General features: G+C 47.9%; 1 protein-coding gene across 2 annotated transcripts in view; it reads right to left on the bottom strand.

Annotated features, from left to right (window-relative positions):
• The window catches only part of LOC140424276 (clathrin heavy chain linker domain-containing protein 1-like), a 208731-nt gene that overhangs the window by 112530 nt on the left and 69662 nt on the right, over positions 1–26539 (bottom strand). For both annotated transcript variants that reach the window (XM_072507852.1, XM_072507853.1), the window contains exon 6: positions 10274–10361. In XM_072507852.1, coding sequence (XP_072363953.1) covers positions 10274–10361 — 88 coding nt within the window. The remainder of the gene's footprint in view (positions 1–10273; positions 10362–26539) is intronic.

The following is a 26539-nucleotide window of genomic DNA, read 5'->3' as shown; positions in this document are numbered from 1 at the left end:
TGGGCTCTCGCAGCATATACTGGTCGTGTTGCGCCATGCTGCATTGCTTTTCGGGCGCAACGCAACCTGTAGATCCAATACAATACACTACTCACTTATTGTCACAAGTCGGCTTCAATGAAGTTACTGTGAAAAGCCCCGAGTCGCCACATTCCGGCGTCTGTTCAGGGAGGCCGGTACGGGAGTTGAACCCACGCTGCTGACCTTGTTCTGCATTACAAGCCAGCTGTTTAGCCCACTGTGCTAAACCAGCCCCTCGTGCCACCATTGTAGTGCAGGGCGAGAATGTTTGTGAATGGGGAACCAATCAAACGGGTTACTTTATCCTGGATGGTGTCAAGCGTCTTGAGTGTTGTTGGAGCTGCATTCATCCAGGCAAATGGAGGGTATTTCAACAAAATCCTGACTTGTGCCTGCAGTCCTGTCACATTAAGGATGCACCTGCCGATAATTTTTTTGTGTCAGTTTCAGCGAGCAAATCGGTGTGTAGCTCTCCAGCAGCACAGCCAAGCTTTCTCCAGATTCCCTGGCACTCTGTACAGAGAATCTGGATGGCATGATTATCGGCATCACTCTGGCAAGATGGAGCCTGATAGAGCAGGCAACATTGGCTCCACAGAGATCCGGATGCCATCTTTAAGGGGCACCCTCATCAGCATTAAAAAGAAACTCCATTCCACGGACACGGTGGACCACTCGGGGAAACCACTTCCCCCACAGGTATCGGGGCAACCCCTACCCTACAAGCATCGGGGAAACCGCTCCCCCTCCACAAGCATCCAGAAAACTCCACTTCCCAACAAGCATTGGGCAACCCACCCCAAAATAAGGGGAACACCCCCCATGAGGCTCCCCAGAGGCCCCACCTCTGGCCCTGTCCCCTGGCACTGCAGGTTCTGACTGCTGGGGTGGCACTGACAAAGTGGCACTGCCAGTGCTGGTCATGTCCCTCTCACCCAGGGGCTATTTATATATTTGCGCCCCCCCCCCCCCCGCCGCAGGTTCCCCTCAACAGCTTCACATTTTATAGAAGCTGTTGTAAACCTCGGCGATGTAATGTGGGAATTTCCTACCTGGGGCGGAACATGTGGCAGAGGAGCCCTATAAATACATTTAAACTCTCCACCGTCCCAGCCCATCACTGCGTCAGTAGTCCCATGTCAGGAGACAGCCTTAATTACTAGGATCTTAGTTGCCAAATTGTTCTTTCACCTTAAGTAGCACAGAATGAACTCTACTCCAAATCTCACCCTCTCGCGAAAACACTTCCAATCCAATGTTAAGTAATGGGTTAAGAGACATTGCAATTAGATGTCTCATTTATGTTAAGTATCCATTAATTGACACTGATATGTAAAGGGTCTTCAGGTGGCCTCTGTCAGGTGATGTATAGTGAGAGTTTTGTGCAAAGGCTTTTGGAAGGAAATAAATGTGTGTTTGTGAAAAAGGGACAGAACTTTAGACTCTTCATATCACAGCAACTAAAATGTCTAACAATTGGTAGCAGAGGATGGTTGCTGTGTAAATGTGAATGATTGAAAGATACAACTTTCCAGATCAAACCAAGGAGTGAGTGAGAAAAGAAAAAAAAAAAAAAATATATGGCTGAACCGAGGATAAAGATGGCTGGATATGACTATCCTCCCTTATTTTCAGAAAGGGAATCGTACGACCAATGGAGAAGTGCAGTAGTTATGTGGACTAAGGTAACTGCTTTGGGAAAGAGAAAACAGGGTATGGCATTGGCTCTTTCTCTACCTTATGACAGTAAAATCCAAAACAAAGTGCTTTCTGAGCTGGAATTGGAAGAGTTAGACTCAAAAGAAGGTCTGGAGACTTTATTACATTATATGGATAAGATTTATAAGAAAGATGACTTGTTAAGTGCATATGAAGCATGGTCGGGTTTTGATAGAGTGTTTGAAGCGACACATGACACGGAAGAGTCAGAAGAGGAAAAAGATAGTGACCAGAAAGAAGGCATTGTCCCATTGACGAGCAGTTTTACGACTGTAATGAGGGTGTTGGTTGCAGAATCCTTCAACTGTGCTGTATTGGACAGTGGCTGCACATCTACTGTGTGTGGAATTGACTGGTTAAAATGTTACCTGGACTCTTTGAATGCTGAAAATCGTAACAAGGTTAAGGAATTTGAAAGTTCCACAAATTTCAGGTTTGGGGATGATAATACTCTGAAGTCGCTGAAAAGAGTGGTGATCCCTTGCAATATTGCCGGAGTGAATCATTTCATTAGCACGGATGTTGTATCAAGTGAGATACCTTTGCTTCTGAGCAGACCGTCGATGAAGAAATCACAAATGAAACTGGATATGGAATAGGATAAGGCAACAGGTTTTGGAAAGACCTTGGACTTACAATTTACACAGTCGGGACACTATTGTATTCCATTACTGACAAATAATATTTCAAGTAGAGTGATTAAGGATGTGTTAATGGCAGTTGAAAATGGGACTTTAGCTGATAAAAAAGCTTGTGGTATTAAAACTGCATAGGCAATTTGCACATCCGTATCCTCGGAGGCTGAAAAATTTATTAAAGGATGCAGGGGTAAGGGATGACGACTATACTAAACTGATAGAACAGGTTAGTGACCGCTGTGAAGTTTGTAGGAAGTACAGAAGGACACCAGCACGACCGATAGTAACCCTACATTTGGCCAGGGATTTTAACAACATTGTGGCCATGGACTTTAAGATCTGGGATGAAGCAAATAATATATTTATTTTGCATTTTGTAGATTTAGCAACCAGATTTAATCAATCAACGATTGTACGAAGTAAAGAAAAGAGAGTAATTCTGGATCAAATCGTGGAAAAATGGATAGGGACAGGAATGGGTCCACCAGCAAAATTCCTTACGGACAATGGGGGAGAATTTGCTAATGATGAGTTTAGGGATATGTGTGAAAACATGAATATCAGAGTTATGAATACGGCTGCAGAAAGCCCATTTAGTAATGGTGTCTGTGAAATAAATCATGCTGTCATCGATGACATGCTTCAGGAAATTTTGGCACATCGACCAAATTGCAGGCTAAATTCAGCTTTCGCATGGGCAGTACATGCAAAGAATTCATTGCAGATGGTTGGGGGCTATAGTCCTTATCAATTAGTGTTTGGTAGAAATCCTAAAATTCCGTCCATTTTGGATGACCAGCCTCCAGCTTGGGAGGGGACTACAATTAGCTCTGGTTTTGCTGAACATTTAAATGCATTACGTCGCAGTAGAAAAGCTTTTTTGGAAGCAGAAGTTTCTGAAAGAATTCGCAGAGCTTTAAGACATAACGTACGGCCATCAGATGCCGTTTTTCAGCAAGGAGGCATGGTATACTATAAGAGAGACAATTCTAATGAATGGAAAGGCCCAGGGAAGATCATAGGCATAGATGGCAAAACAATTATTTTGCAACATGGTAATCAAACTGTTAGGGTACATTCATCAAGGATAATGGGTACAGATTACAAATTTTCAAACTTAGACAGAGCAGACAGACATGACGAGGAACCAGAGTCATCTGGTACGCATGTGTTACAGAACTATGAGGACCAATTAACTGATATAGACAGGGTTTCTGTGGAGGAACACAACACTTCTGATGAATTAGAACAGGCCATTTTTCCAAAAGGGCAACTGCCAAAAGTTGGTACAAAAGTGACATACTTGCCTGAAGGGTCTAGTCAATGGAAGGATACAACTGTTATTAGTAGAGCAGGGAGGGCCACTGGAAAGTATAAACATTGGTTGAATATACAGCATTCAGGGGAAGGAGTCAAGACAATGGATTGGGAAAATGGAAATGTGGAGCTTGTTCAAGGAACAGCTACTGCATGTCCTTGATAAGTGTGTACCTGTCAGGCAGGGAGGAAGTGGTCGAGCAAGGGAACCGTGGTTTACTAAAGCAGTCAAAACACTTGTCAAGAGGAAGAAGGAGGTTTATGTAAAGATGAGACATGAAGGTTCAGTTAGGGCGCTCGAGAGATACAAGTTAGCTAGAAAGGAGCTAAAAAGAGAGGTAAGAAGAGCCAGGAGGGGACATGAGAAGTCTTTGACAGGTAGGATCAAGGATAACCCTAAAGCTTTCTATAGATATGTCAGGAATAAACAAATGACTAGGGTAAGGGTAGGGCCAGTCAAGGACAGTAGTGGGTAATTGTGCTTGGAGTCCGAGGAGATAGGAGAGGTGCTAAATTAATATTTTTCGTCAGTATTCATACAGGAAAAAGACAATGTTTTTCATAGAATTTATAGTGCAGAAGGAGGCCATTCGGCCCATCGAGTCTGCACCGGCTCTTGGAAAGAACACCCTACCCAAGGTCAACACCACCACCCTAGCCCCATAACCCAGTAACCCCACCCAACACTAAGGGCAATTTTGGACACTAAGGGCAATTTATCATGGCCAATCCACCTAACCTGCACATCTTTGGACTGTGGGAGGAAACCAGAGCACCCGGAGGAAACCCACGCACACACGGGGAGGATGTGCAGACTCCGCACAGACAGTGACCCAAGCCGGAATCGAACCTGGGACCCTGGAGCTGTGAAGCAATTGTGCTATCCACAAGGCTACCGTGCTGCCCCAAACCCACGCACACACGGGGAGGATGTGCAGACTCCGCACAGACAGTGACCCAAGCCGGAATCGAACCTGGGACCCTGGAGCTGTGAAGCAATTGTGCTATCCACAAGGCTACCGTGCTGCCCCATGTTGTCGAGGAGAATACTGAGATTCAGGCTACCAGACTAGAAGGGCTTGAGGTTCATAAGGAGGAGGTGTTAGCAATTCTGGAAAGTGTGAAAATAGATAAGTCCCCTGGGCCGGATGGGATTTATCCTAGGATTCTCTGGGAAGCTAGGGAGGAGATTGCTGAGGCTTTGGCTTTGATTTTTAAGTCATCTTTGTCTACAGGAATAGTGCCAGAAGACTGGAGGATGGCAAATGTTGTCCCCTTGTTCAAGAAGGGGAGTAGAGACAACCCCGGTAACTATAGACCAGTGAGCCTTACTTCTGTTGTGGGCAAAATCTTGGAAAGGTTTATAAGAGATAGGATGTATAATCACCTGGAAAGGAATAATTTGATTAGAGATAGTCAACACGGTTTTGTGAAGGGTAGGTCGTGCCTCACAAACCTTATTGAGTTCTTTGAGAAGGTGACCAAACAGGTGGATGAGGGTAAAGTAGTTGATGTGGTGTATATGGATTTCAGTAAAGCGTTTGATAAGGTTCCTCATGGTAGGCTATTGCAGAAAATACGGAGGCATGGGATTCAGGGTGATTTAGCAGTTTGGATTAGAAATTGGCTGGCTGGAAGAAGACAAAGGGTGGTGGTTGATGGGAAATGTTCAGACTGGAGTCCAGTTACTAATGGTGTACCACAAGGATCTGTTTTGGGACCACTGCTGTTTGTCATTTTTATAAATGACCTGGAGGAGGGCGTGTAAATTTGCAGATGACACTAAAGTCGGTGGAGTTGTGGACAGTGCGGAAGGATGTTACAAGTTACAGAGGGACATAGATAAGCTGCAGCGCTGGGCTGAGAGGTGGCAAATGGAGTTTAATGCAGAAAAGTGTGAGGTGATTCATTTTGGAAGGAATAACAGGAAGACAGAGTACTGGGCTAATGGTAAGATTCTTGGCAGTGTGGATGAGCAGAGAGATCTCGGTGTCCATGTACATAGATCCCTGAAAGTTGCCACCCAGGTTGAGAGGGTTGTCAAGAAGGCGTATGGTGTGTTAGCTTTTATTGGTAGAGGGATTGAGTTTCGGAGCCATGAGGTCATGTTGCAGCTGTACAAAACTCTGGTGCGGCCGCATTTGGAGTATTGTGTGCAATTCTGGTCGCTGCATTATAGGAAGGATGTGGAAAACATTGGAAAGGGTGCAGAGGAGATTTACCAGAATGTTGCCTGGTATGGAGGGAAGATCTTATGAGGGAAGGCTGAGGGACTTGAGGCCTTTTTCGTTAGAGAGAAGGTTAAGAGGTGACTTAATTGAGGCATACAAGATGATCAGAGGATTGGATAGGGTGGACCGCGAGAGCCTTTTTCCTCGGATGGTGATGTCTAGCACGAGGGGACATAGCTTTAAATTGAGGGGAGATAGATATAAGACAGATGTCAGAGGTAGGTTCTTTACTCAGAGAGTAGTAAGGGCGTGGAATGCCCTGCCTGCAACAGTAGTGGACTCGCCAACACTAAGGGCATTCAAATGGTCATTGGATAGACATATGGACGATAAGGGAATAGTGTAGATGAGCTTTAGAGTGGTTTCACAGGTCGGCGCAACATCGAGGGCCGAAGGGCCTGTACTGCGCTGTAATGTTCTATGTTCTAACGAAGTTCAAAAATGGAGGGCACAGAAACGCAGTGCCAGTTCAGATAGTACATCGGATAGTGAACAGGTCCGCAGGAAAAGGTCGAGAACTATTGAAAGAACATCCCATAGCAGAAGGGAAAGAACAAGCAGTAGCAGTACAGAACGAGATACCAGGCGGGAGAGGGGACGTAGTTTATCAAGATCTCGGAACATGAGTAAGACTACGAAAACTAATAGGAGTAGAAGCCCACATGCATGTGAGATTTTGGTGGCTTCAAATAAATTAGATGAAAAAGTTATCAAAGAAGCTAAACAGCAAGAATTGCATAGTTGGAGTCAATTTGGGGTATACACGGAAGTACGGGATAGGGGATAAAGAGCTCTATCCCACAGATGGATTTGCACGGAAAAGGTTCTTCCGGATGGAACTTATAAGGCAAAGGCCAGGCAAGGTTTAGAGTAGATGTACGAGGCAAGTTTTTTACACAGAGGGTAGTGGGTGCCTGGAACTCGCTACCGGAGGAGGTGGTGGAAGCAGGGACGATAGTGATATTTAAGGGGCATCTTGACAAATACATGAATAGGATGGGAATAGAGGGATACGGACCCAGGAAGTGTAGAAGATTGTAGTTTAGTCGGGCAGCATGGTCGGCACGGGCTTGGAGGGTCGAAGGGCCTGTTCCTGTGCTGTACATGTCTTTGTTCTTTGTTCTTGGGGCAAGGGGATTTGAAGAAAACTTAGAAGATCAGGATTTAAGGGTAGATTCACCTACAGCAGGAAAGGTTATTTTAAAGATCTTCTTGGCTCTATTAGCCACAAAGGCATGGGAATGCAAATCTATCGATATAAAAGCTGCCTTTTTGCAGGGGCATCAGCTCCAGTGAGACATTTTTCTCCGTCCTCCTAAAGAAGCAGCTAACATAGAAGGGATACTCGGAAGTTGAACAAATGTGTATATGGATTAAATTATGCATCTAGAGTCTGGTATTTTTCGGTAAGATCAGTTTTGTTAAAGTTAGGCTGTTGCCAGTTAAAAGCAGATCCTTCAATGTTTTACTAGCACTATAAAGGAAATCTTTCTGGCATTTTTATGATGCATGTCGTAGATTTTTTGTGGGGTGGGACTAGTGATTTTGAAGCTATTGTAATCTCTGGTTTGAGGAAAGGATTCAGGGTTGGAAGTCAGGCTTCTGGTGCATTTAAATATATTGGACTGGAAATTGGACAGACTAAGTTAGGGGCAACTTTACGTCAGCAATCTTATTTGGAAAGCATCAGCCCAATAGCAATTATCGTGGCCGAGTTTCACAAAAAGACGCAACGGTTTCAAAGATAGAAAAAGAGCAACTGCGAAGTTTAATTGGGCAACTGAACTGGTTAGGTAGACAGACTAGACCGGACGTGAGTTTTGATGTCTTAGAGTTGAGTACAAAAATGAATGATTCCCAAAGTTGAAGACATAATAAGAGCAAATAAAGCGTTGGCCAAACTAAAAATGCAGGAGTATGTTTTGAAGTTCCCGGTTTTAGGTGACCTTCGGCACTTGAAACTCATAGTTTATAGTGATGGGTCCTACGCAAATTTATGTGATGGGGTTTCAACCGCAGGAGGTTTTATACTTTTCCTTTTGGGGAACAATGGTAAATGTTGCCCGCTTGTGTGGGAAACAAAGAAAATAAGGAGAGTGGTAAAAAGCACTTTGGCTGCTGAGACGTTAAGCCTTGTAGAGGTGGTGCATGTGGCCTTTTATATAATTATGATATTGACAGAAATTTGGGGATTAGGGGATTTGAGTAATATACCTATTGACTGTCACATTGACAATAAATCCCTGTGAGAAAATGTGCACTCTACAAAAAGTGTCAATGAAAAGAGGTTACGGATAGACATCGCAAGTTTGAAGCAGATGTTGGACAGAGGGGAAATAACAAAAATTAAATGGGTCGACAGGAGCTATCAACTGTCAGACTGTTTTACGAAAAGAGGGACGAGTTCACAGAAACTTTTGGATATTGTTAATGAAGGGCGCTTGTTTCTGTGACTTTTTTTTTCTCGTCCAAACAAAAAAAAAGGGGGGAAATCATGTATGTGTTTTTGAGTTTCTTGAAATTTTTTTTCACCTAATTTTTTTTTCTCCAAGGAAGGGGAGACTGTTAAGTAATGGGTTAAAAGACATTGCAATTAGATGTCTCATTGATGTTAAGTATCCATTAATTGACACTATGTAAAGGGGCTTCAGGTGGCCTCTGTCAGGTGATGTATAGTGAGAGTTTTGTGCAAAGGCTGTTGGAAGGAAATAAATGTGTGTTTGTGAAAAAGGAACAGAACTTTAAACTCTTCATATCACAGCAACTAAAACATCCAAGACCTCTGCTCCTCTGTAGCATGTCAGCCGCAACTCCTAAGCTCATATTTTCTGATTTCCCTTTTATATATCGGAATTAATAGCTGCTGCTTCAGTCAATGGCTTCCCACCATGCAATTGCCTCATGTGCATAGTTGCATAGTTGACACAATGTGGGATTCATACATCCAACCAAATTGCAACAATCTTTCAAAAACCTCTCAAGTACATGCTTAATTGACTAATTGATTACCCTGTTGTCATCCTACTCAAGAAACCACCTCCGAAAAAATCTTGCAGAGGCAGCAACATGTCAGGTAACTGGCATGCCATCCTTGAGTGAAGTTGCCAGCACACCTGCCTCTGGCCTCCGTGGCAAAGTTCAGCCCATTGTCTCACACTGTCTCACGCATGGATTCATTCACCAATCCGCCTCTTAACCAAACCAATTAGCTCCCTCACTCAGGATTATTTCCTCAGTAGTCACTCCATGCCATGTTCATATGAATGAAGTAGATTGCGAATGTCTGAATGGTCACCTGAGACAAGATGACAAATTGCTTAACATGCCTGGTCATTTTAACTCATCGGCCAGGGATGAGATAATACTGCCATTGCATCACCATCATTGAATCAGTGTGAAATAGACGGAGTTAAAACCAGAATGAACAATATGTAAATGACAGAATGAGCATTTTCATGGAGGAAGACGGCAAAATACCAGCAATAGAAGGGAACCTAAAGATATCAAAAGATAACATTTAGTTGATGGGCAATGGTAACATCTCTTTACCCATCTGTTGTACCTACTTTTCTTTAGAGTATCCAATTCATTTTTTCCAATTAAGGGGCAATTTAGCGCGGCCAATCCACCTACCATGCACATCTTTGGGTTGTGGGGGCGAAACCCACGCAAAGACGGGGAGAATGTGCAAACTCCACATGGACAGTGACCAAGAGCCGGGATCGAACCTGGGACCTCGTCGCCATGAGGTAGCAATGCTAACCACTGCGCCACCGTGCTGCCCTGTACTTTCTTTTCTTGTGCATAATACTTCACATTTATACAACAAAGCAACCCTGTGATTGTTTTTTTTTTAGCATAACTTCACACACCGATTTATCCCCTTTGGGGTATAGTGGTGGAAGGATGCCCAGGCTGAGTGTCAGCCCAATAAACCACATCATGAACGTTCCTTCCATAGCTAACAAGCTATGTTTGGGACTTGAACTCAAAACTTCTGGCTCAGAGATATGGACACTACCTCAGCACCACAAGACCTCCACAGTGATTGATTGAAAGTACAGGTTGAGCACCCTTTATTCGAAGTTCCGAAATTTGAAAAGGTCAGAAATCCGCACTTTTTTTTGAACGCTGAAATCCAGTAAAAAATAACATGGTCTTCACCGAGATCCGTTAGCTATGTGACGTTTCACTACTATACCTATACAGGTATTCCAAAATTCCAAAAATTCCAGATCCCGAGATACTCTTGGCCCCAAGCATTTCGAATAAGGAACGCTCAATCCGTAATAGATTAATATTTTAAATTTGAAAACATTCACGTGTCCAGTTGTCATTTGTGCTCACCTTTCAACATATTCCAGTATGTATGCCGATTCATTAATCTTTCTTGGATCATTATCATCGAATAGTTCAGGCCAAAGACTATCAACCTCTGTATCAGGGAAAAATGCATTGTTTGGTTACGAAACATCTGTACCAGAGCAAAATGCATTGTTTTATTTTGGAAAACGGCAATCCAACAGAAACATTTATTTACTGTTATTTAAGGATTACAGTTGATAAGAAAATTGGTTGTGTTCTGTCCATTAAGTTTGATGTTTCACCAAATGCCCCATAAATTTCACATTTTCAGATCCTGAGATGAAGGGTTTTAGATTCTGGCTAGTTAAGCAGAGGAGATGCTGAACAGAGTCTCTGGGTGGGATTCTCCATTTGCCGACGCCGAAATCGCGGTAGGCACTGGTTTGATGCCAAATCGGGATGTTCCAGCACCCCAAAAATGGCGTAGATGCGTCGCTCGGCGCACGGGGTAAAAGTACAGTAGACATATCATTAGCGGGCCTGACACCTGATGCTTCGGGCCTTCGCAATTCACCGCTTCCAATAGGCCGGGTTCCCGACGGTGTCGTTCACTTGTGGTTATAAAAAATCGTGAACCTGGCTTCCTGGCTGCTGAGCGAGAGAGAGGAGGTAGGAAATGGCGTGGAGTGACTGCAGGCTCCCGGCCCAGACACCTGCCGTGCAAGCTGCGGTGGGGGCCCCCTGCAAGGGCCAGGGGAGGGCGAGCCGAGCAGCCGGGGTGCTCCCCCATGGGACTGGGCAGTGCCCAGGCACCGACTGCCATTACAACGGCCACCATGCTGACCACCCACCCCAGCCCCTGGTTTTACACAGTGACACCGGCCGTATGGGTATGCCCCATGCTAACATGTTGGCCTTTCACCCCCTGCAGAGAATGCCATTCAGACACCAACCTGCGATGTTGCCCGCTGTGGTGATGACCGCAGCCCTGCAAGATGCCCTGCAGCCGCGTGAGCGGAGTGGCTTCAGAGAGGAGGAGGGAAGCTGCAGCAGGGGAGTGGGCTGCAGAGGGGCAGGTGGCGGCCGCACTGGCTGGCGGGTTGGCCGCCCAACAGGCTGAGGAGGAGGAGGTGCCAAGGAGACACCGGATAAGGTCCCGCGTGTACCGGAACAGCATGTCATACGAGGACCTGCCAGACCGGGCATGCAGACGGAGACTGCGGATGAGCAGAGGGACTGTGAGACATATTTGCCAGATGATGGCATACCTGGCACCGCGGCGGGTATGGGGGAGGACAACCGCTCCCAGTGACTTTCAAGGTGACGGTCGCCCTGAACCTTTATGCGGGGTCGTTCCAATCACCGAGTGGGGGGCCTGTCTGGGATCTCGCAGACATCAGTGCACAGGTGCATCCGTGCCGTAACATCAGCCAGCGTCTGTGCCACATCAGCCAGTGACTGGGCCAGCTCCCTCTGAGTCTGGGCCACATCCCTCTGGCACTGGGACACCTCCCTCTGGCACTGGGTCACCCCACCCAATGTCTGCGCCACACCGGCTAGCATCTGGGCAATGCCGCTGACATTCTCGGCCATGGCCTGCTGTGACTGGACCATGCTGAGGAGTGCCGCTACAATGTCCAGGTGGTTCTGGCACATGGCTGCCAGTGAGAGGGCAGCCCTGTCTTGGCCCTCAGCCCCTGCCTGCACAGAATGTCCCAGGCCTTGCACACTCTGACCCATATCCGACACCGTCGCACCCATTGCCCCCACCGCGGACGCCACCCGTGCGGAGTCGGCCTGGGTGGCACGCATGACCGGCACCACTCCCTTCTCCTGCAAGTGGATGGACTCCTCCACCTGCGCCTGCAAATGCTGGAAGCCAGCTGTCACCCCTCCTGTAGTCCGAGGGTCTCTGACTGCACTAAGGCTGGGACTGCAGGTTCCAGGAGCCCTGAACCAGTCTGGACAGCAGCTGGTCACTGGGGCCGGCCTGCCCTCCGACCGTCCAGCCCCTCGCCTGGTCCTACCTCCATTTGCTGTACCGTATGCGATGTGTGGTGTGCAGAGGGTGTCTCAGGAGCCTCTTCTCTAATGTGCCCAACTGAGGTGTGTATCTCTGAGATGGTGGAGAGCGTTGGGAGACAACTATGATGGAAAGTCAGTGTCCTCCTCCAACCCGAGCTCCGGGATGTCCTGAGTCTCGGGCAGAGGGCTGATGTTCGGACTGCTCTCCCCATCAGTGCTCGGCCGTCTGGTGGGCACCGGCTCTGGCACTGGTTGGGGGCGGGGGTCTCCGGATGGACCGACCCCATCTCTGGCAGATCCTGTAATACACAAGACGATGTGTATGTATGACATGAGGGGTGTATAAGGGTGGTGTGGGGGGACGAGGGGGGGTGAGTGGGGTGAGGGGAGTGTGGGGTGATAGGGTGTGTGGGGGGGGCGGGGTCCACACATGTGACATGGGGATCCACAACTAAGCGGCCTCACTTGCTCGCCCACCATCGACCTCCACGTCGGCGACCTCCATTTCCTCCGGGCCGCTGACCGCGTCCAGTGCCCTCTGCTCGGGCATGGTGAGGGCCGCAGGTCTGGTGGGCCCCCTCCAGTCTTCTCCCACTCCCGGCAGCTGTGTGAGGCCTTATCCTGGGGTGGGGGAGGGGGGCAAAACACAAACAACGACAGTGTTAGACGTTTCGACGGAAGCAGCCCAGGGGTTGGGTAGATGATGGCATCAGGTCATTGCGGCTGCCATGGGTGCTGGCATATGGGGCAGGGTGGGGGTTTGGCTGTCCCCAGGGAGGGAGGGGCTGGGTTACATGTGTGTGGGGGGGTGGGGGGCCTGGGGAACAGCGCTGCCTACTCACCCTGGCCGCCCTGAGGAGGTCATGCAGTTTCTTCCGCCACTGTATGCCAGTCCGGACGTCTTTGCCCACGGTGCCTGGCGTCTTCCTCCCAGGCAAGGTACAGGATCGTCCGCCTCTCCTCCACGGCATCCAGGAGGGTGTCCAGCTCAGCGTCCCTGAACCTTGGCGCTGTTCTCCTTGCAGCCATCTTGTTGACTGGGACGTCACTGTGGGGGAATGGATCGTTTAAGTGCGGCTGCGGCCTGTAAACCTCATGTGCGCCAATCACGGACCCGGTAAATCCGGTGCCGTTTCGCATGGAACCAGTTGTGTTTCACATGGCGATGGTGATAGCACATTTAGAGTTGCTGAATCGGTACAACTGTTGCACCGTTTTTCTTGTCGTCAGCACTTAGTCTCAAAATCGGAGAATCCAGCCCTCTGTCTTTCCTTCCAGTTAAATAAGAAAATCATAGAATTGAGTTGAATACAAGTAACTTTCCTGTAAACCAAACTCTTCTGAGTAATAGCTCAGGTGGTCTGATTAATCAGTGAAGTAGCTAGAGTTGTGCAACATTCTCCAGCCAAACTCTAAGACAGGTCACAGCATGAAAGTCACAGCCTTATTTTTTTCCCTCAAGCTCTTTCCAGGCTGCCAATAAAGACAGCAATAATTGTCAGTTCGCAGGGCACTGATACAGAAAACATGCTTTTAATAAAAACAATCACAAAATCTTTCAAATGGCAGAATTTCAAAAGGTTCAAGATATATTGATGACACCTGCTCTTGAACACAGGAGTGCCACCTACATGAACCTACAGTTTCCATTTTCTGCACAATTGGTGACCTAGGTGCAAACTGCACACAAAATTGCAGTACTTTCTTAAAGTGAACTTTTACTCAGGTTTAGGTTCAAATAGTGTCAAATATGAAACCCTGAATCTTTCGAGGAGTGGCAATAACCATTGGAAATTCCAATCCTGGCTTCTCTAGAAATGTGGAGGGTACAGTCCCTTGAAGAGCTTCTTTGTTGCACAGGAGCAAGACAAGCCAAGTCCCCTTTTTAATAGCGTAACTGCCATATTCTGTAAGTAAATGACGGGAATTTCTGGTCCCACTCGTCGCCAGGATCATCTGGTCCTGCCAAAAGTCAATGGGCGGATTCTCCGTCAGCCGACGCCAGAATCGGGAAACGCGATTGGACGGAGAATTGGTTCGGATGGCGAAATCGCAGCGGACGTCAATTTCGCGACAAATCGCAATTCTCCGTTACCTCGATAGCGGCGTCGATGCGTTGGCATTGGCATATCATCAGTGGGGCAGACCCGGTATTTTCCAGGGCACCCCGATTCTCCGCCTCCAATGGGCCAAATTTCCAACGGCGAGGTTCACTTGTACTTTAAAATATTGTGAAACAGGCACCGTAGCTGCTGAGGGAGAGAGAGGGCGTATGGCAAGTGGCCAACATCGCCATAGTTTACCGACAGTTGTGCCACTGGCCAGGAGACTTCTGCCAGGGCTGGGGGGGTAGCGAGGGGTGGTCAGGAGGTGGGCTGTGGGGTCGGGATGGATGAGCATGGAACACCATTGCCGCAGCCGGCAAGGCAGCCATGCAGCTATGCGCGTCGCTGACTGCCCATTGTGAACTTAGGGCCACAGGTTGTATGAGTGTCCCCCTAGGGCACCCCACTAGGTGCCCGCTGGCCCCAGCCTACCCATCAGCCGTATGGGCGTGCTCCAGCGCCACCAGCGCCATTTTGTTGGCTGGGATAAGTGTGTGTGGGGAGTGAAGTATGTATGTGCAGCTGCAGCCTCCTGAGTGTCAATTGCGAAACCGGCACCGTTTCTCATTGGAATCGATTGTATTCCACATGGCGCCGGTTCTAGCCTCTCAATGGTTGTTGAATCGATCCAGGTGCAATGCCAGTTTTGCTGTCATGGAATTCCACGAATCCTGCTCTCCGTCAACACTTAGTCTCAGGAACAGGGAATCCAGCCGAATGGATCTTTGGCTGGGCAGCTGAATCTCCCATGGCAGGGCTGGAAAAATCCCAGACAAAGAGTTTAAATGTTCCAAAGTTTCTTTGAAAGATTACAGAGAGAAGGTAAGTGGGTAAAGGGTAGTGTGGGTAACCTGTCAGGTGATGTAGCAGGTAAGTAGAGTGGCACTTGAGTAAGGTGGCAGGTGTGTAGAGTGGCAGGTGGGAGAGTGAGTAGGTAGGTTGGGCTAGTCGAGTCTCAGGAGTAGTCGGGAAGTGGGGGCTAGTCAGGTCAGGTTAGGGGCAAATCAGGTCAGGGAATGGGGAGTTGTGGGGGTGGTCAGAGTTCGTAGGAGATTCAGGTGGTGGGCTAGACATAAGAACATAAGAAGTAGGAGTAAGAGCAAACTACACAGTCTTTTGAGCCTGCTCCGCCATTCAATATGGTGGTTGACCTTGGGTTTCACCTCCATTTCACACCCACTCCCCAAATCCCTTAATTCTCTGAGAGGCCAAAAGCTATTCCAGCCTTAAATGTATTTAACAATGGGATTGGAAATTCCAAAGATTCACAACCCTTTTGGTGAAGAGATTTCTCATTATCTCAGTCTTAAATGATCAGTTCCTTATCCTGAGACTGTGTCCCCATATTTTAGAATCCCCAACTAATTGTAACAATCTCTCATCTTATCAAGTCCCTTTAGAATTTTGTATGTTACAATGAGATAGTCTGCCATTCTTCTAAACTCCAGAGAATATAACGCAATTATCCTAGGGACCAATTTAGTGAACCTTCACTGTACCGGCTCCAATGCAAGTAGATCCTTTCTTAAATGTGGAGACCAAAAATGCATACGGGGCAGCACGGTAGCATTGTGGATAGCACAATTGCTTCACAGCTCCAGGATCCCAGGTTCGATTCCGGCTTGGGTCACTGTCTGTGCGGAGTCTGCACATCCTCCCCGTGTGTGCGTGGGTTTCCACCAGGTGCTCCAGTTTCCCCCCACAGTCCAAAGATGTGCAGGTTAGGTGGATTGGCCATGATAAATTGCCCTTAGTGTCCAAAATTGCCCTTAGTGTTGGGTGGGGTTACTGGGTTATGGGGATAGGGTGGCGGTGTTGACCTTGGGTAAGGTGCTCTTTCCAAGAGCCGGTGCAGACTCGATGGGCCGAATGGCCTCCTTCTGCACTGTAAATTCTATGAAATCTATGAAATACACTACTCCTGAAATGGTCTCACCAAAACCTTGAACAACTGTGTCAAGACTTCTTTATTTTTGTACTCTAATCCCCTTTCAAAGACCGACATGCAATTTGCCTTCCTAATTGCTGCACCTGCAGGAGAACATTCTCTATTTCTAGTATAAGCACATCCAAGTGTCTTTGAATATCAATACTTAAAAGTTTTAGAAAATATGCTACTTTTTTATTCTGATGAACTTCACACTTACATATAAAATACTCCATCTGCTATCACCTAACTTGTTTCTACTTGTTTCAGTCTCTCTGTCCTCCCCACAGCTTACCTTTCCGCCCAGTTTGAATTATCAGTGAACTTAGATACATTATTCCGGCTCTTCATCTATGTCATTAATATAGATAATAAATAGCTGAGGTCCGAGCAATATGCCTTGCCAGATTCCACTATTCACTGCCTGTGAATATGAAAAAGTCCTATTTATGCCCACTCACTATTTTCTATATGCTAACTAATCTTCTATCCATGCTAATATATTACCCTCAATTCTAGGACCACTTATTTTGCCTCTTCATCTTTTGTGCGGGTATACTTCATCTACTGGGCCCCCTTCATCTACCCTACTAGTTACATCCTCAAAACAGTTTAAGAAATTTGTTAAATTTAGCAAAACAATGTTGATTTGTTCTAATCACACTATGCTTTTCTAAGTGCATTGTTAAGAATTTCCTTAATAATAGATTTCGGCATTTGCCCATCAACTCATCTTAGGCTAACTGGCCTGTAGTTCACGGTTTTCTCTTTCCCTCCTATCTTGAAAAGCAGTGTAACATTTCACAGCTTCTAATCTAGTGGGACTGTTCACAAATCTAAGGAATTTTGGAAAATCATAGCTAGCACATCCATTATGTTTGCAGCTATCTCTTTTAGAATCCTAGAATCGAGGCCATCGGGGATTTGATAGATTTTAGTCCCTTAAGTTTCTCCAATACCTTGGACGATATCTAACAGAAACGTTTGTCAGTGTGGTAGCGAGTGGGAATTGCCGGGTGTTTCCCGATGGTCAACCTGGCGAGGCCGTCACCTGTATTGAACGTTGATGAGGGCACTTAATGATGACCCAAGGACTTCACACTGGAAAAGACTGTCTCGCCAGCTGATTCGCCCGGACATCACTTGGCAGCTTCCCACGAATGAGGGGGAGAAGCTCTTAAACCGATCCCGCAGAGCAAAACCCAGACAGCAAGCAGCCATGCCACTGTGCAGGCCAGCTCCACGATTCGGCGATGACGACCTGGCCAGACTGATGGAGATGGTGGAGCTCGCTGTCCCATAGTAGGGTGGAGTCCGAATCATTAGATGGTTTCAAGAGGGAGATAGATATATTTCTGATTTTTTAAAAACAGGTTAAAGGGATATGGGGAACAGGTAGGGAAGTGGTTTTGTGATGAGGAAGAGATCAGCCATGATCTGATAAGAGTGGCGGAACAGGCTCAAAGGGCTGAATTGCCTACTTTTGCCCCTAACTCCTATGGTGGAGGCCAGACATGATACCCTATTATAAGAACATAAGAACATAAGAACTAGGAGCAGGAGTAGGCCATCTGGCCCCTCGAGCCTGCTCCACCATTCAATGAGATCATGGCTGATCTTTTGTGGACTCAGCTCCACTTTCCGGCCCGAACACCATAACCCTTAATCCCTTTATTCTTCAAAAAACTATCTATCTTTATCTTAAAAACATTTAATGAAGGAGCCTCTACTGCTTCACTGGGCAAGGAATTCCATAGATTCACAACCCTTTGGGTGAAGAAGTTCCTTCTAAACTCAGTCCTAAATCTACTTCCCCTTATTTTGAGGCTATGCCCCCTAGTTCTGCTTACACCCGCCAGTGGAAACAACCTGCCCGCATCTATCCTATCTATTCCCTTCATAATTTTATATGTTTCTATAAGATCCCCCCTCATCCTTCTAAATTCCAACGAGTACAGTCCCAGTCTACTCAACCTCTCCTCATAATCCAACCTCTTCATCTCTGGGATTAACCTAGTGAATCTCCTCTGCACACCCTCCAGTGCCAGTACGTCCTTCCTCAAGTAAGGAGACCAAAACTGAACACAATACTCCAGGTGTGGCCTCACTAACACCTTATACAATTGCAGCAGAACCTCCCTAGTCTTAAACTCCATCCCTCTAGCAATGAAGGACAAAATTCCATTTGCCTTCTTAATCACCTGTTGCACCTGAAAACCAACTTTTTGCGACTCATGCACTAGCACACCCAGGTCTCTCTGCACAGCAGCATGTTTTAATATTTTATCATTTAAATAATAATCCCTTTTGCTGTTATTCCTACCAAAATGGATAACCTCACATTTGTCAACATTGTATTCCATCTGCCAGACCCTAGTCCATTCACTTAGCCTATCCAAATCCCTCTGCAGACTTCCAGTATCCTCTGCACTTTTTGCTTTACCACTTATCTTAGTGTCGTCTGCAAACTTGGACACATTGCCTTTGGTCCCCAACTCCAAATCATCTATGTAAATTGTGAACAGTCAATTCTCCCGAAGATGTCAGAGGGTCAGCCACAAGTCAGCAGTGTCACCTGGGAGGCAATGGCAGTCATCTTGGGGTGTGTCACCAGGAGGACCGTCACCCAGTGCCGCAAAAAGCTCAACCACCTCCACCGGGCCGCATGGGTGAGTTGACATCGGCACCCTGACACCAATCCGGCCTGTCACTTCTGGATGCTACCCCCCACCCCCTCATTCCCCCCCCACCAACGACTCTGTGCTTGGCCCCCCTCAACAACCCTTTGCTTGGCACCTCCCCCCACCCCTCCGAGCACAATGTTGCGCCTGTGCCCCAGCACACCCTGGCACCCACCAGCACACGCCACCAATGCCCAGCAATGGTGTCCACGCCTGTCCCCCGCCATGTCCCCCCCTTGCGAAACGTGTGGCTCATGATGACCCCTCTGTGTTCCTGCAGGAGAAGCTGTCTCACAACAGACGGGAGAGGGCCCAGGTGGGTGGCAGGGTTCCGGGCATCAGAGTCCTCACCCCCTACAATGAATGGGCTCTGGAGGTTGTGGGGCTGGCCGAGGACAGACCGGTCACCAATGTCAAGATTGGCCTACGCCACAGACCTGGGTACCCACCGGCCCCACCCAGATGATCTATCACACGTAAGTTGTACATGCCAACATGATGATCCTTCACTCCCACTGACCACATGTCCATTTTCCCACAGGTTCTCCCTCCGAAGGTGCTGGCCCAACAATAGTAGCCCACCCTCCTGCCTTCTAAGAGAACACCTCAGAGGAGAGCTCCGAGGATGCCACCATCAAGGTGTCACAGCTGTCATCCCCGCCATCCAGCAGCGCAAAGACAAACACCTCAGTGGGCAAAAGTAGTGGACAGGATTCTGGGGCACATTCTGGTGCGCACCACAGATTTGCCGATGCACATCAGGTGGAGGCTGGAACGTCCGGGGAGGCAGTAATCGGAAGTCCGTTGGATCCCAGGACCCAGCTGGGTCCCAGTCAGATGTAAAGCTTCTGACCAGGCTATCCCGGAGCTGATGCAGTCACTAGGGTGTGACTGTGAAACTCAGAGGGGGATGTCAGCAACACTCCAGTGGGACCATAGCCAATTGGAGGAGTCCCAAAGGCTAAGGGCATAGGAGATTGCACTGGCAAAACATGACACTGAAGCCAACACTGCTAGGGTGGCGATCGCAGTGGAAAGTCTGGAGCACGATGTTAGCAGAATGAGTGGTGGTGTCCAAGGATTTACTCAGTGACGGCAATGGGTAAGCAGCTCGACAGCATGTCCAAGTCATTGGGGAACAAGTCCCTGATGCAGGTGGACCTTGCCGAGGTGCTGCGGAGCATGTCACAGTCTCAGATGGGCATTGCCGAGGTGCTGCAGAGCATGTTCCAGTCTCAGGTGGACCTTGTCAGGGTGCTGCAGAGCAAACCCAGTCTCACATGGGCATTGCCTAGGCGCTCCAAAGTATGTCCCGGCTGCTGAGGATCATATCGCAGGACATTGGTGAGGCACTGTAGAGCATAGACCGGACACAGTGGGCCATCGACACCAGGATGCAGACAATAGGGGAGCCACCAGGGCTGGCAGAGCTTGATGTCGCAGGGGCTTCTGGAGCTCAAACCAACTGCCCCTTTGTCCCAAGGTGACCCCAAGGGCCCTGCAGGCATTGACTGGGTGGAGGGAATGCTGGAGGATAACCCAAGCCACCCAACAGGGAGACGATGGTGATCACCAGCTTCCATGAATTCTTCCACCGACCCACCCACCCAACAATAGCGTCTCAGAGTCAGCGTGTGGAACAGGGTGGCACAGCAAAGCCAGTGACACTGGCAAGTCACCGGGGCTCTCTGGCCCCAGAACCTCCAGAGGACACCCACCAGCGACATCAAAGGCCACAGGACTCAGTGAGCAGCTGCCTGCCTCCACCTCTGATGTGCATCCTGAGGACAAACCTGGTCGTAGCAGCAGTGCACAGAGGGCTAAGCAGATTGAGGATCAGTGAGAGGGCATTGAAGGGAAAGGGGGGCAGCACCATCGGGGGCCCAGGACAGTTGGGGTCACGATTTTCAACATTAAAGCACGTTACACCTGAGACATGTAAAGCCTCCGTCACGTTATTCCACATTGCTCTCCCCCAGTTGCCCTCTGCCCTCCCCCAAGGCATTCCACCTGCAGGTGATGGGTGTGAGCATGGACTCAGCAGGCAGGCAGGAGTCAGACTATAGCATAGATTGATGAACACCAGAGCTCAGCTCACAGCGGGTTATCATCACCTTCCTGCCTTGTAAATTGACCTGTTGACAGTGCTGACACAGGCCCATCACCCTGGAGTGATGGAAAACAGACCCTGGGATGGTCAAACAGCGTGATTGGGGGAGGGGGAGGGGGAAGGGGGCGGGTAATGGGTGGGTATGGGAATGGTCAAGGAGGGGAAGCAAGGGGGGAGTGTGAGGCAGACCGGGTGGGGGAGGGGGGGCACGGGTGAGGGGGGATAGTGGGTGGAAAGGGAAGAGGGGAGAGATTAAAAAGTCACATTCTGTGAGGACGAGGGCCTCCCTGGATTCCGAGCATGCTGGATCCTCGCCGCCGCCGCCTGTCCCCCATCCTCCTGCTGGTCCCACGGGTCTGCCCCGGGCTCATCCTCCAGCTCCTCCTGGTCCAGCTCCTCCTTGTCCTCCCCCTCTGATGTGGCCGCATGCTTCTTTTCTTCCACCTCTTGCACCTCGCCCCGCTGCTGTGCCAGGTTGTGAAGGGCACAGCAGACAACCAGAAAGCGGGTGACCCGCTTGGGGGTGTACTGAAGTGCCCCATCAGAGCAGTTGAGACATTGGAACCACATTTTAAGCAGTCTGATACATCGCTCAATGACAGCCCGGGTGGCCACATCACCCTCGTTACATTGGGTCTCTGAACCGGTCTCCGGCCTCTGCACTGGCGTCATTAGCCAGGACCCAAGCGGATACCCCTTATCCCCAAGAGCCATCCAGTCATCCTGGGGTGTCCCTCGAAGAAGTAGGGGATCTCCAACTGCCCCAGGATGTAGCTGTCATGCACACTCCCTGGGATGACGAATGTGATATAAAATAGTTACTTTAGAGATATTAGTTAATGTAATGTAGAAGATAGGCCAGTTTTAATTCTGGTTAGTTCACAGACAAAGGATTTCAGACCGCATGGAAAAGCAGGAAGAGGTGTGTCCACCAGAGTGATGCTGAGTAATAGGGGCCAGAGGAAGGGATTGGAAGTGAGCCAATCAGAATAGATCAAACAGGTCAGGAGGGACATAGGATGACCTATGGGTGTCGAGTATGTGAAACTTGATGCCATTTGAATGTATCAGTACAGAGCTCTTTGTCTGATAGCTTCACTTGATTCCGGAGGTACAGAGAGCAAGAGGCGTTCTGTACTGCTGTGAACTGAGAAAGCTTGCAAGCTGAATAAAATAACTAATGCTGTACCTGCAAATCCATCTCGACTTTTATTGAGGCCAGACTGACGGGTAAAGAAACTGAGGATTTAACATTTGGTGCCGAAACCCGGGATTTCTCAAGACGGTCCTGACCAACTGCGAAATCAGAATTAGACTGATTATGAACAGGAGGATGGGGAAGAAAGGGCCTTCAATGTACAGCTGGAAAATGACCGCGCATTGATTTTTCCCCTCTTCTTATCGTCTGATTAGTCTGGTCACTCGCGGTTGGTACAGAAAGATCGTCTCGACGAAATCAAAGGTCAGTCTGGGGATTAGCAATTTAATTGATGGGATTTCATATTGTTAATTCGGCTTGGGTTAGGTTATGGGAGGTTGATGAGACATTTGAAATTTAAAATGGTTCACCTCCATGTGTAAGTTAATTCGGCTTGGGTTAGGTTATGGGAGGTTGATGAGATATTTGAAATTTAAAATGGTTCACCTCCATGTGTGAGTGTGTTAAATATATAGTTGATTAAGCTAAAATTGTACCCTTGGACTGTAGTGGCGAAAAACGCAGTTCCGAGGACTAGTTGAGATTATGGGGAATTCCTTGGATAGCACAAATGATGCGGGCATGCCACTGCAAATATTATGTGATAAGTATCCGGATAAAGCGAAGGATTTTAGAAAATTGTCAGCACAGTTAAGAAGTAAAATGGGAGATGAATGGCCACTAGGGGGCACCAAAGACCTAGAAATGGTTAAGAAAATCCAGGGACAAATTTGGAAAAAGAGTCAAAGTATGAAAGCAAAAGAATTAATTGGATTATGGAGGCAATATTGTCAAGAGGAAAGAGATAAGATCATGTTGTCCAGTTGGCAGGACAATGCCCTTAAAATGGGAATTCCAATTAGTGAACAGGGTAACCTAAAAACATTACAGGTCTTGAAAAAGGAATGTGCATTCAAAAAAAGCGCAAGTAGAGACAGGAAAGACGCGGGTCAAACAAGAGATTAGTTACGTAGTTCAATGGCTGGCCTTGAATTGACAGAAAATGATAAATTCAATAATTTGGAAAAGTCAATGAAAGTTCCATCTGCACCTGTAGCATGGTCTGCACTCATTCCAGAACCACCAGAGTATAATAATATATATCCAGTCATTGCTCCCCAGATTCCAAATATGCCAGTAACTCAAGCCCTTTTGGGTGATAGTGTGGGTCCTGATTTACCATCTTCACGATCAGTAGAGCAAGAGGAGCTCTGCTCCACAAGCCCAGTTAGCTCTAGGACAAGATCTCGGACAGCGAGAGAGGGGCTTGACCCTCACCAGAAACAATTAAGTATACCACCTAAGTCTCTCCAAACTAAGGAGAAACCACAAGGTTCGGGAACAAAGGAAGCTGCAACAAATTATTTTGAAGAGAAAGAACTCCCCCTAGTGACAGGGAGAGACGTTGAAGTCTTGGAACAACCAAGGGAAATAGCTAGAGTGCCCCCTGGTGACATTCGGAGACAGTTACCGATTAGGAAGATGCGAAACCCTGATGCGGCGACTGCGGGAGCGCACCCCACGATAGACGTTTACTTCCCATGGACACCCAGTGAGATGATGGCTATTATGGCTACAATCCCAGATAGAAAAAAATCTCCTGCTGCTTTCGTGGATTCCTTGAGAACTACCATCTCAATTTATCAAGCTGATTCAAGGGACCTCTGGGCCCTAGTCCAGCAGGTTTTAACCCCAGCAGAGTACCGCAATTATCTTAACCACTTGAATTATGCTAGCCATGCCGCACTTCAGCAGGCCTATGCGTTAGACGACGATAGAAGGACACAGATCCTGAATGCGTTGAATAGCACATTTCAAAAGCCCATAAATCTTTCTGTTATCTTAGACCTAAAACCTAAGAAGATTGAAGAGCCAGAGGAATTTCTGGAGCGTTTTAATGAAATCTACCGTGGGCAGTCAGGCGACTTGCTGTATCAAAATGGTCAGAATTCCCCTCAATATTGTGCTATGTTAATGCATTGCCGACCACCTTCTGTGGTTACTGCTGTGAAATGTAATAACATGAATTGGACAGAGAACGACCCTTCCCAGATGGCAAGGGCAGTCAGATTTTATTGGAAGGAGGGTGTAGGCCAGGAAGGAGGCTCAGTTACAAAGGTTAAGACTGAGTATGTAATGAAAAAGGATGATCTGCGACCCCAACAAGTGGCAGAAATGGTAGTTTACCAGCAGGAGCCCCAATATTGTGACTTTGGGTGGGTGGATCAGCGAGGGGGAGGATACCAAACCCACCCAAAGGGACCCTCAGCTCCTTTTTATGGCCCACCGAATGCACCAACAGCTTTACAACCGCAGCCCCCTCTGAGGGGCCATTGGTCTACTGGGAGAAGAGGACGAGGCAGGTATAGAGGGAGCAATGCATGTTTTAATTGCGGCCGTGCAGATCACTGGCAACAGGAATGCCCCTTTAAAAGACAGTCAGTAGAAGGAGATTATCCGACCCCAAGGAGAGGGTACCCACCGAGGGGAGGACAAACGAGAAACACTGACTTCTCCCAGGAAAACCCTTTCCCAACACAGGATTGACTAGCTAATTTAGCCATAAGGACTCTCCAATCGGACAGGGAACCTATTATCTCTCTGCAGATAGGAGATCAACATCACCCATTTGTAATCGACACTGGAGCAGCCATGTCTTCTGTGCAATCAGCACTTCGACTACCATTATCCGACCACACGCAGCAATTGTCGGGGTTCCAAGGACAGGTGTGTGAGTATCCTATTTCTAAACCTGTGACAGTCACTTACGAGAATAAGTCTGCAGATCATCAGTTTGTAGTGACTACTGGATTGGACTGTAACTTGTTGGCCCGGGATTTACTGTGTATCTTCCAGCTACAGCTAGAGTGCGGAGATGAGGGGGTAACGGTTACATCGTGGAGGATGAGACAACAGTGTTATATTTCTATCACCCCCCAGTGGTGGACGTTAGACATTGAACAGTCACTGCATCACGTTACCCTGGCCTATGACAGAACTGGACGAAACAGGGAGTTGGAGGACAAATACCGGCCATTAATTGGGACCGAATGGCCAGTCAAGGTTACAGCCACAGTCACGGGAAAAGAAGGTACAGCCGATTTTGTTACAATATCACCACATTTATGGCCACAGTCAGCTTCGGTAAGCCCTCATATTACACGTCAGGTCCACGACCAGTACCATGCCAGGGATATGGGGCGAATGGTAAGGAGGGCAGTGGATCATTCGGATCCAACAGAGTACGCACTTCAAGTCATGCCGGACGGCACTACCATAAAATATTTTGAGGTCCCTGAAACGATTAACACTCGACTGCAGCATCACAGGGGACATGATGTGTTGGAATATGTCAATCCACAGGTCTGGGCGGAATACCCATCACAAGTGGGAAAGACAAATGTTACACCTATTAAGGTAATGATTAAGGATCATGTAAAGCTACCTTCCATTCGGCAATACCCCCTGAAATCCCAAGCAGCTCCGTCAATAGACAAATTAATTCAAGAGCTGTTGAAACAGGGTATTTTGGTCCCTTGCCAATCAGAATGTAACACCCCCATACTTGCTGTGCCTAAACCAGCCAAACCAGACCAGTACCGATTAGTACAGGACTTACGTTCAATCAATGCCATCGCACAGCCGTTACATGCTCTCGTCCCTAACCCTGCCCACATACTGGCTCAAATTCCAGCTCAGGCCCGGGTCTTCGCCGTAATTGACCTTCAGCACGCCTTCTTTGCCCTCCCACTTGCGACTGAAAGTCAATATTTGTTTGTCTTCACTTACAATGGGCAGCAGTATACCTGGACCCGACTGCCACAGGGGTTCGTCAACTCACCTACACTCTTCTCCAGATGTCTGCAGACCCAACTCCAGGCCTTGACATTGGAGCATGGTTCCACTCTAGTGCAGTATGTAGATGACATATTGGTGGCTAGTCCTGACGAGCCCAGTAATAGGGATGATGTGATCCAATTATTGAACCACCTATCCTCGTTGGGTTATGTTGTCTCACAAGCAAAGGTCCTGGTGGCTCAGAGAAAAGGTAAGTTCTTAGGAGTTTTACTTACAGCCACAGAAAGAAGTCTCGAACCCAGTAGGATTGAACCAATATGCCAATTCCCCGCCCCTACAATAGCCAAGGAGGTTCGTCATTGGCTGGGTATGGCGAATTATTGTCGGCAGTGGATATCAAACATCGCTGTCTATACAAAGCTGCTGACGCCTTACACTAGTGAAGAGGGGAACTTTACTCTCAC

The sequence above is a fragment of the Scyliorhinus torazame genome, chromosome 1 (assembly GCF_047496885.1).
Source record: "Scyliorhinus torazame isolate Kashiwa2021f chromosome 1, sScyTor2.1, whole genome shotgun sequence".
Classification (NCBI taxonomy): domain Eukaryota; kingdom Metazoa; phylum Chordata; class Chondrichthyes; order Carcharhiniformes; family Scyliorhinidae; genus Scyliorhinus; species Scyliorhinus torazame.
Note: the sequence above shows the minus strand (reverse complement) of the source record. Positions and strands in the feature narration are given on the sequence as shown.